Source organism: Triturus cristatus, chromosome 3_2 (assembly GCF_964204655.1).
Source record: "Triturus cristatus chromosome 3_2, aTriCri1.1, whole genome shotgun sequence".
In the NCBI taxonomy this organism is placed as follows: domain Eukaryota; kingdom Metazoa; phylum Chordata; class Amphibia; order Caudata; family Salamandridae; genus Triturus; species Triturus cristatus.
Window position 1 is genome coordinate 86,062,131 of NC_140584.1, and position 16,254 is coordinate 86,078,384.

Here is a 16,254-nt window from a genome sequence, read left to right on the forward strand (position 1 = left end):
TCTGGACCGGTTCCCACCTTATTTTTACTTTAAGTCCCTTAGTCTTTTTTGGGCTTTGTGCACCCACCCCTTGTGGATAGGGGCAGGTAAGGGTAAACTCCAATCAGCAGAAAAACTATTGACCCCTATTGTTTTCCCTGGTGCCCTCTGGGCTTTCAGTCCCCCTGGGGGTACAGATTGAGGAATAAATTCCCACTCGCTGCCCCAGAGGGTAGAAGACTAATTTTTAAAGGAGGTGAAGCCCATGCCTCAGTTGTTCATCCCAAAACAAAATCCCTTATGCGGAGTGGCCCTTGTGCCCCTTAAGGGAAGACATTTTGGGGAATACACATCAGTCGTCCACAGGGGGAGTGGACAGACTGGAGCCACCCTTCTAGGACTGGGCAAGCTGCAACCACCCCATTTTATTTGGCTTTTAATGACCATCCGTGGTGAACAGGGGGCTTTTGGCCCCACTGGAGGAGGGCAATTGGAGGTTAAGTGGGGGGGGGGGGTAGTACTTGCCCATGCCTAGGTGGGCCCTCCCTCCCTTCCCTGAGGAGAACTAGAATTATTCTGAGAAGTAAAATTATAAGCAAGTATTTTTCTTTCTCCTCTTGGGGGTAAAGGGGTGCAAGTCTGCATTCATAGTCATAAGCAATTTATAGAATAGCGAGCCCATCTCTCATAAGAAGGTGAGGAAGTAGGTGTTCAACAAAAGACGTTCGTTAAGGAATCCCGACCCAACTGTGAACCAGCCATGGAATCAATTCAAGATAGCTTGAGAAACTGAACTAATCTCCAAGTGACAGCTTTACATATCAATGAACGGGAACGGTTTCCTAGAAAAGATATTGTAGCTCCTTTGTCCTAAAAGAGTAGGCTTTAGAACGAAAAGGAGGAGTTTGGTTTGCTTTCTCGTAAAAGAGAAATGCACAAGAGACAGTCCCAGAAAATTGTAAAAGCTATTCAGATGGGCACATAATTGAGAAATGGTGTCACTGTCTATGGGGACTTGTTAAGTCAGAACTCCAAAACATACGTTACATCCAGAGCATGAAATACATTTTTGCTGAATATGATGGATTCTCAAAATCAGTTGGTGATTAAATGATCTGGTTGACATGAAAATCTGACCCCATGTTTGAATAGAAAACTTTGATAGGGCCTCATAACCACATTCTTTTGGATCACAAAATATGGTTCATGGCAGCAAAGAGCACATAATTCACTAACCCAGAGAGCTGGGGAAACAGCTCCGAGGACCAATGCCAGGGGTGTCAACACCCTCCCCACCTTCCCACCCCCCCACCCCCGGGCTGCTGGAGCAGGGTACCACTAAGACTCACTGAATCGATGTATGTGACCCCCCACACTGTTTTGATCAGCTAGGGGTAAGCTAGAGGTCGCAACCGCAACCCCCAACAACCCCTACATTACGTCCTTGGCACAGGATTAAAAAAAAAGTGACAAATTGTAACCCTTGTGTTCTTTGTTCTGCGATCCAAAGTCGACAAGTACACAGAACTTTACTCCAAGACATTACACAGAACTTCCTCTGGCAGAGGCTGCTCTCCTCCTCACTGGTGTAATAAAACTTAAGGGCCCCCCCCCCTCCATACTCACCCAGGAGCTCTCCAGCCAGGGTATTGTGCTGAGGGGCCCCCCAGAAGCTGGAGGCCACTCCGCACTGCAGGAGCCTTTGTTACACCAGCTCCTTCTGCCACCCAAACTCTACACCCCTGCAGGAACTATGCAGCTGGGAAGCAAAGCCCTTGAGTGCTTCTAGATATCAATCTGTCCCATGGAATAATGTCCAGTTTTACCGCTACAGAACACCTGGGGCCATATTACATAAGGTGCCCCAGGGGAGCAACAGACGTTTGCGCCCGCTTTGCACGCTATGGAGCACTTTGGTATCATAGAAGGGGACGCAGATGCTTGTGCGTCCCCTTCTATAATACAGACAGTGCTGGTGCACTTAATGCACCAGCGTTACCATCAGAGGGTGTTCCCTCATTTGCATAGGGGCATGCCCTAAATGAGAGAATTCCTTTGATTCAGCGCCCGCGCTATATTACAGATGCGGGCACAGAGTCAAAGAAGCCCTCAGGAGGCGCACTGACAGTGCGCCATATAAAAGGAGTTAGTGCGTCCCCTGAAAGCAGCCCTCTGCAGGGAGTACAGGGGTTCCCATGACCCCCCCCCCCCCAAAAAAAATCCCCTTGCAGGCGGGTGAAGTCACTGACTGCACCCGCCTGCAAGGGGACCTCTAAACCCCTTTGAGAGTGCAGGCGGGTGCCGCCTGCACTGTGAAAACACGGAGTCGCTGCTCCGTGTTGTCACATGAATACGCTGCCCCAGGGCAGCACAAGTTCACTGCTTCCCTCTGGCAGCGCTTCACCATAATGGGGCGCAATGGCATGGTTTGCGCCCGGCGCACACTTTACACGGTGTGCCGGGCGCAAACAATGCCAATACGCAATACAGCCCCTGGTCATGCAAAGTGCATGTAACCGGCTGATCACTATTTTTTGGGACAGCTGGAAGTCAGAAAAATTGCCAAACCACTGATTCCACTGATTAAAACTGCTTTTAACTTGTGTTATTTCTCACCTTTTCTGGAGCACTTGTCCCCCCTCCTTTATCACCAAAGCCTCACCGCGCAGCCGATTTGAACGCTGCCGCGGCGCTTTGGGGAATTAGATAGCCGCCATTACAGGGTAGCGAGGCCACGCCCACCTCCAGAGGCCACGCCCTCCACCCTTCATAATGTGCCTCACCCAGACGCGCAGCGGACGCGCTCAGCGGGCGCGCCGTCAGCGCGCCGTAGGCACGCCAAAGGTAAGCCCGTCTGTGCCCGTCCGGGCCCAGCCGGCCCTAGGCCCAGACTCTACGCCCAAATCCATCAAGGATCATCTCAGCTATACCCAAGAAAACCTCCTCTCACTCAACCCCATGAAAAACGTAAACTGCAACTATACCCACAAAGGAGGGAAACCCTTTACCAACTGTGATCTCTGCAACCCAGCCCACACCACAGTAGGACGCCACGGCTTGCAACTTGGCCTCCTGAACTGTAGGTCCCTTCCGAAACACTCCCTAGAGTTAAACCTCCTTATACAGGATCTCACAATTGACATTCTGTTCCTTACGGAAACTTGGCTCACCCCCAACGCAGAATCCGATATCGTCAATGCCCTCCCTCAAGGCTTTCTAATCCACTCTCAGAACAGACCCCTCGGCAGAGGAGGTGGTCTGGCAATAATATATAGGGAGCACTTAGTTTGCAGAGCGAACAACGGCACTATCGAAGACTGCAAGAGCTGCCATTTCGCCTTTCAAATCTCACCCACAGTCTCCCTCTCCGGGCTACTCATATATCGCCCACCGGGAGCCCCTACCAAGTTCTCTAGCGCCCTCGTTGAAACTGTCACCTCTATGGCTACGTCATCCCCTAACTTCATAATCTTGGGAGACCTCAACCTCCACTTCCTAGACCCCAAGGACCTGACAGCCTCCGACCTCCTTCTCTACCTCACCTCTTACGACCTAAGACTGGTGAACTTAGAGGCTACTCATGACAAAGGTCACCTCCTCGACCCCATTTTTACCAATATTAACGACCTTAAAACCGCTCTCCCCCTCCCACTGCCGTGGACAGACCACTTCTTGGTCCCCATCACTTGGCATCCCAACGTCCCGCCACCCCAAAATCCGGGTCACGGATAGACGCTGGTCCAAACTCTCGCCTGAAGAATGGGCCACCAGACTCACGCAGTCTCTTCCCCCATACCCAGCTCTAGATCCAGCAACCGCAGATGCGCAATTCAATTCCTGGCTCACCCTCCCACTCGATTCTTTCCTCCCTAAAATAAGCACCCTGAAACGATCCAAAAGAGTCAACCCGGCCCCATGGTACACCCCTGAACTCAAACTGCTACGAAAAGAATGCAAAAAGATAGAGCGCGCCTGGAGGAAAGACGGATCCATATCCAGAAAGGACGCTTTCCGATCCTCCATGAGAACTTATAAAACCGCCCTACGCAACACCAAAAGTAAATTCTTTGACGAGAGAATAAAAAAGGCCTCTAGCTCTGCTAGAGAAACCTTGATCATCATGAAAGAACTGCTCAAAGTCCCTGACCCTCCCCCAGTTCCTAACACCTCCGAGGACAAATGCCACAAGCTGGCAAAATACTTCGATGAAAAAATCCACAAGATCCTCGCTACACTGCCCCAAGTAAACCCCAGAGTAGACGCAAACGGTCTACCCAAGCCTGTATCAGACTCCATTCCGCAGCCGGGAGAACTAGACACTCGCCTAGATACACTCGGCCCGGTAACGGAAGAAGAGGTCCTTACAACGCTTGCCACAATTAAAAGTGGTTCTCCCAGCGACCCGGTGCCCATTCGCATCCTCAAAAAAGTGGCATCCACAATCGCCCTCCCCCTAGCTGACCTCATCAACTCTTCCCTGTGTCAGGGAACGGTCCCTCTCAGCCGGAAGGCCGCCGTCGTCAAAGCCCTTCTCAAAAAACCACTCCTGGACCCGTCAGACCTGGCTAACTACAGGCCTATCTTCCTCCTCCCCGGAATCAGCAAAATTACGGAAAAAATAGTGAACAAAAAAACGCTCATTTCCTGGAGTCTAACAACCTCCTTAGGAACTCTCAGACTGGATTCCGCCCTGGTCAGGGCGCGGACACCGCCCTCCTGGCTGTGGTGGAGGACACCAGATGCATTTTGGACGCAGGAGGATCAGTGGAAGTGATCCTCCTGGACCTCAGTGCGGCCTTCGATACTGTCAACCACCAGGTCCTCATCCAACGCCTTAAAGACATCAGGGTGGAAGGAACCGCTCTAGCATGGCTCACGTCATTCCTAAACAACCGCTCCTTCCAGGTCTGGGAGAATAACGCCCGCTCCACAGCGATTCCCCTCCAGTGCGGAGTACCGCAAGGCTCATTCCTTAGCCCTACTTTATTTAATGTTTACATGTCCCCACTGGAGGGAGTGGTCATCCCATTTGGAGTAAAAATCATTAGCTACGCCGATGACACCCAACTGGTAGTCTCACTATCCCATCCCAACCTAGAACCGTCCAACCTTCATACCTGCCTCGCTGAAATCTTTATGTGGATGAACGAATCAGCCCTTAAACTCAACGGGTCCAAAACTGAGATCATGCTTCTCGGACATAAAGGGCCCACCCTTCCCCCAAACCTCTGGCCCAACTGCCTGGGAGAACCCCCCACTCCCAAAGAGGAGATTAAGAGCCTAGGGATCTGGATAGAGAAGGACCTGTCCTTCAAAACCCAAGCAAAAAAAACTGCTGGGATCTGCTTCGGCCTTCTCAGATCAGTCAGAAAAATTCTGCCCCTGCTACCACAAACCTCCCGGAAACTGCTCATCCAAGGCCTGATCCTTTCCAGACTGGATTATAGCAACGCCATCTACCTGGGAGCTCCCGAAGCCACCCTCAACAAATTACAACGAATTCAGAACGCCGCTGCCCGGCTTCTCACGAACACCCCGGCCAGTAGTTCGGCTAAACCAGCTCTTAAACTCCTGCACTGGCTCTCAATAAGAGAAAGAATAAAATTCAAGGCCCTCTGTCTGGCGCATAAACTTCTACAGGACAAGGGCCCCCTCATTCTCAAAAACCTAATCACGCCCTACAAAGCCACAAGGCCTCTCCGCTCTGATCACAAACACCTTATCATAGTCCACAGAGTAAAAAAGGCACGCACAGGAGGTCGGCGATTCTCGGTGAATACAGCTAAAATGTGGAACGCCCTACCTCTCAAACTCAGGAGTGAACCCAGTCATCTCCGCTTCAGAAAACTATTGAAAACGCACCTCTTCCCTTGATTCACTCCTTCTCTTCTCTCCCTGGTCACCCCATCGATTCTGCTGTCTTGGTTTCTAGCGCTGGGATGCTTCTGGGTTACTATGCGCTCCATAAAACCCACATTCATTCATTCAAGAAGACTGTGGTACTACACAGGGGTTGTGCTCAGTCCCACAGTACCGTCAACAAAAAAAATCAGCAATTTCATCTGTTTTAATTATGCAATATTCCTTTTGGACCTCCCCACAACATGGGCCTAGTGTACAGTGTCTGCTCAAGTTGCTTCTTTGTGTAGTCCTTTTTCTATAAATTCAGGACTATGGACTGAGTTCCAGAGTCCTGTAATGGAGGCTGTAACATTATGTTCAATGTAGCAGCCAGCCAATCAGATTGTTTTTCCCCCGTGGGACCATAATGGCCAACAGGAGAAAAAGCTCGCTCGACCAATCAGTTTTTTTTTTGTTTTATTTTTTTTAACTTGGTTACTGCTGGGCTCAAATCCAGATACATCAATCAGTTTGAGGGTTACACCTTCATGCACAACTTCAACCCCTCTCTAAATACTAATGAGTGCAAAAAGCCAAATCGCAAAAAGCACACTTTGAGAAACGTACAAATTTTGCCAAATTTGGTGTAATCATTTCAGCAGTTTTATTTCTATATCTGCGAACAAACTTCCTTATGGTAATGAAGATCACACTTTTATAAAGATCAGCACGAAGGAAGCAAGATGGATTCACTTTTTTTGGGGGGGGTGGGGGGAGTTTCCTATAGATTAGTCAAACAGCAACATAGTTAAGAAAACTAAAAGTGACATTTCTATTGAAACTCTGACCTAACTAAATACGCAGTGGTGAGTCATTGATGTAATATATCTACACACATACACATACACACACACACACACACACACTTTGGAGCCCATACATTGCCGAGACTATTCAGTGCTCGTGACTATTGAAGATCTCCAGGAGCAAAACTAAAGTCACATAGCAACCAAGCCTACTAGTGGCTCAACTGCAAGAATTTATTGCGAAATCAGTCAAAGATTACAATCTTAAGGGCTCTCCTAATAGGCTGTCAAGTCTTCTTGGGTCCTCTAATGGAGACAAGAAAGCGCTAGAGCGCTTGACATAGGCAATCACTGCCAAGTTATGTCATTCTCTCAGTGCCACCACACTACACCCCTTTCATCGAATGCCACACACTGATCTCACTTAGCAACAGTGCTTCAGTGCAACCACTTCAGACAATAAGAAAACATTGCCAGCTTATTTTGGAGTTGCAAAATTTATTTGAGACTACAAAAATAATTGTTAATGGTTATACTGGTAGTGCTTTTGTTCTCATCTCTTAAGGATAGAATTGCGGTGGTCCCAACGAAAATATTAAGTACATCTCTGAGTGTGGTCTTCGGCAGTACAGGCGAAGCACTTACAGACCACCAACTCTTTGCAAGTAGGCGTCCCAGCCAGCCTTTCTGTACATCTCTGCTGCTTCCGTGCGGTTGGGTGCTGATAAAATCCCACGTCCTACAATGATGACGTCTGAGCCCTTTGTGTAGATCACCTCGTGGGGCGTCGAGTACTGCTGACCAAGGCCATCACCTGGGGAAGAAGAGGAAACTTTTAACAAACCTAATTAGTGTACTTTTAAAAACGTTCAAGGCTGCTTCAGAGAAAGTACAATACAAATCAGTGATGACTTCTTGGCAATTTTCATTTCCTTCACTGAACAGGTTATAAGCACCACAAATTAATCGGGCTACAGTTTCAATGTGCACCAGAAGTACTAGAGAGAGAAAAAAAATCTATGTGTGGAAGACTTGTTTAAAGCAGGTCTACGTGAATAAATAGAATATAATCCCGTACGAATACTATCACCTTGGAAAACGTTGCATTACTTTTCTCCAAGCCAAAAAAAAAAAAAAAAAAAAAATGAATGAATGCTGCTCTAAGCTGACCCCTGACTGATATCTGATGTAAACCATACTGGGAGCTATGTGATGCGATCACTCGTACACTTCCATCTTTATGTCCAAGGCAAATGCCCTTACTGTCCAGTTTTTGTAAAAGTGCCCTCAATGCAACGTCTGGGCCGCACATCCTAAAGGGTTCAGAATAGTGATCTAAAAAAACAACAAAAAAAAACAAAAAAAACACCTCAGTTGGCATGCAACGTTCCTCATTTAAAATAGTATTGACAGGCCTAGCACTTACTTTAGTCACGGATGTAGGTAGGTAAGGAGTGGTCTTTAGTATATATTTATTGGGATAGGTTCAATGATTATTCGAAGTATTAATATTGAAATAATGTTTACACCTTTGTTCTCGTGCTTCTCTTATTTGTTCAAATAATTCACTATTTTTGTAACCAGTTACATGCAGAGTAAAGACCGTACATCGGTTTGGTGATGTGACCTTCAAAGTTTGTATACAAGACTTTTTAAGAGGCAACCCTGGAGTCACAGTACATTATGAAAACAACCTCACCACGCTCTTCAAACCTTCTACAGGTGCTATTGTTCAAATTATGAAAACTGTTCTCAGCAGCCATCGCGAGCCCCTCAGCAGCAGCCGCGTCACCACTACCGCATCTCACCAGAAGAGATCACAAGACGCCTGACTCCCCATTCCGAGCACACAGTACCAAGCGGAAAGGGTACTCACATCCCAGCTCTTACTGAATGGCAGCTAAGCACGTCTTAGCACAGTAAACCGTATGCGCCTTTATCGCAAACATCATTAAATGTGTAATACGAGGTGAGCCTTGGGAACAACCTTTTACAGTGCTCCAGAAGCCGCACACTGTCAGGATGTACTGTACAGTCAAGTTGTAACAACTTCCTGGTCATCTCTCTCTCCGATACCCCGACAATGTGTGTGGTAAAGATGAAAACAGAGCGTTTAAGGCATTAATCAACAGTTGCTGCATTAGCAGAACAGATCCTGTCCGTCAGGGAAAGCTTGGGTTGGCAGTCCCGGAAAGTAGTCTATAGGGCCGGCAGTCCCGGAAAGCACATTCCCTCAGGCATGGCTGACATCAGCAGCCTAACATCAGGGAGTGGCGTAAACTGTAACAGGGAGGTTAAAACAGTGCGTGCTTGTGCAGTGTAGGCGGTCTTCCTCTGCGGCAAAACATTACTCGCACAAGCACCCCACCTTCTGACAAACACACGGGCCAACAATCAAGCAGTGACTGGTAGCCCAGGAAGCAGGCAACAACAGCCCCCTCCCCCTCATAGGAAAGCACTTCACTACGGATTCGTTCTCCCCCCAGAGGGACATCTGTATTTCTATGAAATGTATATTAACAATATGGGTTATCATCTTCCTGTATGGACCATAGCCTTGGGCGGCAACATGCAAACAGTAGAAGCTGCTAACAGATGGCCAAAGTTTTACCCCCAATATATTTTATTCTGTTTTTCATACACTTGATGAAGAGATGCCACGCGGGAGACCGATTTTGACATACTTCTTCCTAAACCTTCTATGCTGTTAACAGTTGCAAAATGTATCAATCCCAGGTATGTCGCACTAGTTTTATCTATAAAGCCAAGGCACAACTCCAGCTCCCCACCACCAGTCATAACAGACCAAGTTCAACCACCAAATAAGGACAGTTGTATTCTTAAGCTCAGTTCGGGGTCTTCTTTGCTCAGGGGGGCCTGGTCAGATTTCTTGGTGATTCATTTAAAGCTGCTTCCCACGCTTAGCCCTTTTAGGGGGTATAGTTCGCAAGGCGGTCATCTCTGCCAATACTCATTAAATCTTCATAACATGAACCATGGAAGTTCGGAGACATCCACCCCGTTGATAGCCCACTTTTGGCAAGTATCAAGGTCAAGAACAAGAACCTGCTCATGTTTCCCAGCTCCTGTGTGTGGGAATAATCACAGTAAGCACTTTACAGGGTAAACAGTCAGCCAGTTAGTTGGCTGTGGCCTCATCAGTTAGCATTACAGTCTAAGCCCAATGATCACCCATTACTAAGCAACCTAAAAAAATATCATATGGGAATGAGCAATGTACGAGGAATGGCATCTGGGACAAATGCCGGAGCCAGTACCTGTTCCAACAGGCCGTGAAGTAGACCTCATGCAGGAAGTTAAATGATATTAGTTTAACCCGGATATTTCTGGAGACACCCATGTATGCCACTATTCTTTGACCGAAAATTCCCTGCCAAGAGATTCTTCCCAGTGTGCCCAAATTCCTGTAAATGATCAATCTAGCAAGTCCAGCATTTAGTTATCAGTGTTTAACACCATTTTGCATCCTGGCCTCCATGTAGGGATCTGCATGATTTTTATCCACTGTTGGGCCAATGCCGCCGTTGCTCTCCAGTCTTCCACATGCCAGTAACTGTCCGGATTGGATCCCATATTCCTTCCAGAACTCTGTAAAAGTGTGAAGAGTGCAGTATGAAAAAATTTCAGCCACCTTCTAGAACAATACCATTTCCATTGGTCTGCTAGTTTTTAGTTGGAGCTCATGCCGATTGGTCAGAACAGGTACTGGCGCAGTAGTTCTAATATCTAGGATCTAGGATCCTAAGCAGTTGTCATGCCCAGTACCTGCAGGTACCTATTCCAACAGAACATATTTGTGGCGTTTTATATAAAAACGACTGGCTTACGGGGTTGCTTGCCAAATACTATCTCGCAACGTGTCTGGGTGGGATTCACTGGACAAAGACTTGGCCTCTGGGATTGGTGAGGCAGTCCCGGTTTAGCTACATATTGCAACTGCGCAGCCCCATAACAGTATTTATAACTTGGGCGCTACAAAACAACCCTTGTACACTGCAAGTATTTGTTCATCCTGTGCAATTCTATTCCTACTACCATTCCAAATTAACACCATTAGTAGCGGGTCTTGTTCTCTGAAAAAGGAGTCAGTGGTACTTTCGTCTAGAATTTAAAGAAAGTGCATTCAAGGAAATATGATCATCTCGGACAATGCTATCATGCCATTCAACGACCGTGAGAGACAACTAAAAATGTACAGTACTGGATGGCTGATTTGTGCATGTTCCCTGCTAATAAGTCTCAGTCTAAGTGGTTAACTGAATTCACACTCTGGGGGCATGGCCAAAGGAAGATGTCAGACCGCCAATTCGAGGGCTCCCCCAAGCGGACCAAAAACTGCATTCATCCTGCTTTACACTGATGTGGGTCTCCCCAGATATAAGGACCTGATTTGAGCCTGACTTGGGACCAGGGGTCTAATATTCAACGATTTAGTAGTAGCTGCCCCAGGACGGCCCCGACGCCTGGCCGAGTGTCAGTGACTCTGGAGGGTTCCGCGGGCTGTTCCCCTGACCAGAGAAGCAAAGAGTCACTAAAAGGCTGGACAGTGGCACTTGGTCGATCATCATCTTTTTGGCCCTTCAATTGGACTACTCAGTTCTGCTGTACCCGCTTCCTAGAGGGTCATGGCTGAGTGTTGCATATATTGGGCCATTTGAACAATACTGCCAACCAAGATGCCGATCATTGGACTCTAACCTGAGGTGACATACAGGACCTTCACTGCAAACAATGAGTGGTACGTGTTGATGGCGGCCGGGGGTGCACTGTGTTGTATCGGAGTGTGCAACAGACACAGGTATCAGGAACTTTTCACAGGTGTGTGATCAGCAGTAGATGCAAACTGTGGAAATGGACAAGACCATCAACAATAACATGAGAAGGAGGGAGACAAAGGAGAACCATAGGGATTCGGAAGACAGGAGACAAATCCACAAATAAATCTGCAACAGTAAGTGATGCTCTTCCTGGACCTAATGTGCTCGACAAGTAGGATGTGATCAATCATGCCATTTTAGATGCCCGCATTGCCCTCAAATAGGTTGCTGCAGTAGCACTGAATATGGAGCTGCTTCAGGCAGACCATATGTAACTTTCAGAAAGATTATCAGAAAATTAATCAGCAATTCAGACCATGAGACTGTGTCTTGGACCTACAAAAGGCAGTCACAAACACTGCGCAATGAGATGACCCTTCATAAACGAGCATAGGACAAAGATGGGCAGTCTAACAGGAATAATCTCTGCATTGTGGGACTTCCTGAAAGGGCTGAGGGTCCCTCTGTTAAACTTGGAATTGAGGAATGGCTATTAGAATAAGCTACCAGGTATGCGCTACAAACTACAGAAAAGGCACAATGTCCCAGCGTTCCCTCCACCCCCTGGGATGCCCCAAAGGCAGATTGTTTAGAGGCTTCTCGATAAGCACAATAGAAATAACATTCTGCAACTTATTCGTAAACACGGCCACGTCCGATAGGACAATAAAAGGAATCACCTTTTCCCAGATTATACTACGTTGGTACAGCATAAACACTCTTTTGAATCTCAAGTTTCAACTTGGACCAGACTGGAATCTAAAGGCCATGGCCGGACTCAAAAGAAGGTCCGTGCAGTAAGAACCAAAAAGAAACTGGCTAATCAGAGAGGTTCCCGCCATTTCGCCAAAGCTAAAGAGAACAAGCTGCTACTGAACCGGCCAAATGGGCAAAAGCTATTTGTACCTGGATAACCTTGCCCACACCACGAGCAAACCACAAAACTGACATATTGCCAGAAACCGGAGTCCTTTTCTTCAAATGGTGGGACTAACCCCGAACTGTCCATTGGTTACCCTGATGACTGCTGATTACTGACAGACACACTAATCGAAAGGTTGAAGATGGAAAAAAGAATGTTTAAGTTTCAAGAACATGATTAATATGCCTCCAACACATGTTGACATCCTACCCTCCCCCTTTCATGATTGTATTGGGGGTGGGGCAGCAGGATGCCCCAAACTCACCTTTTTTAGTTTTTTCCCCAAATGTGCCATTGTAACTGCTACATAGTTGTGAGGTGGTTACAGCTTATTTAGCCATGACTGAGGAATAGCATTATGTTGAAACCTTTAAATGCTACTGCGACATTGAAGGTGTGGTTTACTTTAACACACTTCAGCATGACATAGTCCAACACTATATAGGCGGGAGGATACTCATGTATACACAGGTTTCATCATTTTAATTTTTCTTACTAGGAACGTTAGACAGATGAGTTTACACTTTAAGCCCTAAAGAGTCCATGACTGTTAGATGCAGGAGTGTACATACTGCCTGCTTGCAGGAAACCCATCTAACACTTTCTAAATTATAAAAGCTATTAAAAAAAAATAATAATATGATCAGCTGCGGGGGTACTACTTAGTGTGCCTTTTCACTAAGGACGCTAATATGGCTAGCCCATTGCTTACCTTACACAACTGCTTCCACAACTTTGGACGATGAAGAGAGATATACCATCAGTAAGGGGCCCCTGAACGGTAACGCTCCAACTATCGCTAGTGTCTATGTCCCATTGTTTAGATCTTGTAGTCACATTTAAAAATGGAGATGGGGTGCCTTAGTTTATGGGGAGGGGGGGATTACAAATTTGTGTTAGATTGCACTGAAGATCACTTGCTTCAGCCACTACAGGCTGCACCTTGTAAACTTATGTAGATTTCAATAGTGGTCTAGACAATGGTGTTTGCTGGATGTCTGAAGAGAATCTGAAGAGAATCTGCACTCAAGACTGAGAATATTCACTCTAATCGGTGTTCCACGGGATCCATACTAGGCTAGATTTGTATTTGGAGGACAGCAGACTTAACGCATAGGGTGATTTTACCAAAATCTGTTACACAGATTCTACTCTTAAATCACTGATGCTCATGATGGATTTTGGAAAGCGGTACCTACTTGAACGTTATAGCTTAATGCTCGGTAGGCCCCTCCTTTCGGAGCCTCAACTGAGGAAACAATACTTATTTTCAGGAGAATACTGATGCAGCATCCCATCCAAATACAGAGTGGGGTGCATTAAGGAGGGTATGCATCAAAACTTCATATGAAATGAAAAGGACATTGGCCAGAGACCTTACTACATCAGACAGGCATTTTAGAGAGTGCTGTTGGGACTGATACAGCAGAAAGAGTAGCCCTCTTGGAGGCTGTTAAAAACAATCAGATGTTATTAGAACATCTCCGATGCCTAAACTACAAGGAATATATGATCGGACCACAAGGCAACAGAGCAGGTGGCCTAGTGGCATGGCTAAACAGATCAGAAACTCCAAGTTTGTCAATCTGTTCAATACATACACATGTCCACCTTTTCATAAACACACAAGCCAATATAAACACAAAAGCATTTGCTACCTGCTATTAGAAACTAGACAACGCCCCCACAGCACCCTCATTCCCAGGCAGGTCACTTTTGTAGACTGTAGTTCTCAAGCTGGGAACAGACAAACATTGAATTTGGCTGTGGGTCTACAGGAGATTACCAGCTTAACTGACCAACTGTCTAGTAGGAAGACACCTGGGTTTGACGGGCTGCCTCCTAAATTTTACTCCACTTACAAAATGGCTATAGCCTCTAAACTTCTAGATATATAGTTGGCGGTGGCCAGTAGGTAGTTCTAGTTAGGATCATGTTTCCATAGGAAATGCTTTTTTTGACTTGCTTACATCTTTGGCACAGGTTGATGAATCTTCACAAAATTTAGCAAAGACTAGTCATTCCAGTTGTGTATGAAAGTTTCAGGGTGATCCGTCCAGCAGGGGCCAAGAAGAATGGGGTGGCGTGGGGGTTGACAAAAATAAATAAATAAAAGTTTCCCAGTTTGATATGCCGATTACTTAGCCATCCTGTTTAGAGGTGACAACACCTCCACTCAGAGCAGGTACCGTTTCTGACCTCAAAGCACAGGTTCTCACCTCCAGGGGCTCAGAAACTAGTCTGTGGTGGAAGGCTCGTCAGGACCAGTCAGCCAGTATACTAGTAGTCAGAAGGTTTTCAGGGGGCACCTCTAAGGTGGCCTCTGGGTGCATGTATTAATAAATCCATCACTGAAATCAGTGTGTGTTTATTAAAACAAGATGTTTGATTCCAAACATCTTTGATTCCAGTGAAGCCATCATGTAGCGGGGGAACTTGTGATTACCAGAACTTGTCCTTAAATTGGCTTCCCTGATCACTTGTAATATCTAAGAATCGCCTTAGAAATCACAGGGGCCTATCTGCTCATGCATATAGGTCCACACATGTAATATAGTGCACCCTGCATTAGGGCTATAAAGCCTGTCAGGGTCACTTTCCTATACTGCATGCATTGTCTTCAAGCATGGCACATAGGTGTGCCAGGTCGGGTCTTCACTTTTCTCTGCACCAGGTCACGCAGTATGCAATGGCAGCTTGCATAAGGGTTACTTACGGCAGCACCATACATGCTGCTACCCTTCGGGACCCTCTTTAGTATCCATGCCCTGGGTACTGGAGGTACCATTTACTAGGGACTTACAGGGGTGCTAAAGGTTTTGCCAACTGGGGAAACAATTCTAGTGTAAGAGATCTGGCACTGGGGACCTGGATAGCAGGAACCTAGTGAACTGTCAAAATTGCATCAAATACCAGGCAAAAGGTGGGGTTGACCATGTAAAAATGGGGCACTTGCCTACACCATCCATACACTATTTACATCCCCGTCTGTAAACCTGCGTCACCCCTCCAGGAGTAGACAGGACAGTACACCATCACCTACGCAACCCGAGAGACAAAGTCTAAAGAGGAGGTTCTATATATTTCAATGATATCGCAGTAGTGTCATGGTCATGAGGTTCCATGAATAACTAAGTAGTTGTCATAAGGCCCTTGGTCGCCCCACAGTTACTTGGACCCCTGTAGAAGTGGCATGACAACATCAATTTCCAGGTAACCAATTTCTCCTAATAGTGGAACATGTACATTGGTATGTGGCTCAGATATAGGACTGCTAATTTTGAAACAATGTCTCAGCACAGTAAACGGATGTAATATACATACGAATTAGTTTAGAGTTCTGCAGAACCTACCACCAACATCCATTTGTACACCGGGTGTAAAGTGAAGAAATTCTGATTTGCTGCTCACTCTTGAACTAGAAATAAATCCAAAGACAAAATCGGGCTGTTCCTCAGCAAGTTTTACCTGAAAAAACGCAAAACAAAATGTTAGTCCATATCAGACACGTGAAAGTACAAGGCAGTGTAAAATCAGCTTCCTCTCACTTGCTAGCATCCAAGTGCTGCAAACAATAGTTCTTTTGGAGTCATTCAAAATATTTCATTATGGAGCAAAACTATCGTTATTGATCCATAAAACTAATAAAAAACAAATTAAAATAATTAACTTTGTTCGCGCTCTGGTCTGCATCAAAAAGCTGGCCCTCTTATCTTGTGGAACCAGATGCAGGCCAGAGTGAGCCCAAGTGATGCAACGCTCGTTGAAAGGCCAATTAATAGCAGCTCTCGAGAGTGCAAGTTGCTGAAGTAAAGGTTCACAATGAGCAAGAAATGTGACATCCACATATAGTGTGCTGCCTATTTAT

At 46.3% G+C, this 16,254-nt stretch overlaps 1 protein-coding gene across 1 annotated transcript in view; it reads right to left on the reverse strand.

Annotated features, from left to right (window-relative positions):
* Nucleotides 1–7,107: 7,107 nt before the first annotated feature.
* UMPS (uridine monophosphate synthetase) overlaps nucleotides 7,108–16,254 on the reverse strand; it is a 75,873-nt gene continuing 66,726 nt past the window's right edge. The window contains exons 5-6 of the mRNA XM_085647298.1: nucleotides 15,740–15,854; nucleotides 7,108–7,440 (exon numbers count right to left, since the gene is read on the reverse strand). Of these exons, the coding sequence (XP_085503424.1) occupies nucleotides 7,268–7,440; nucleotides 15,740–15,854 (288 nt within the window). The 3' untranslated portion in view covers nucleotides 7,108–7,267. The remainder of the gene's footprint in view (nucleotides 7,441–15,739; nucleotides 15,855–16,254) is intronic.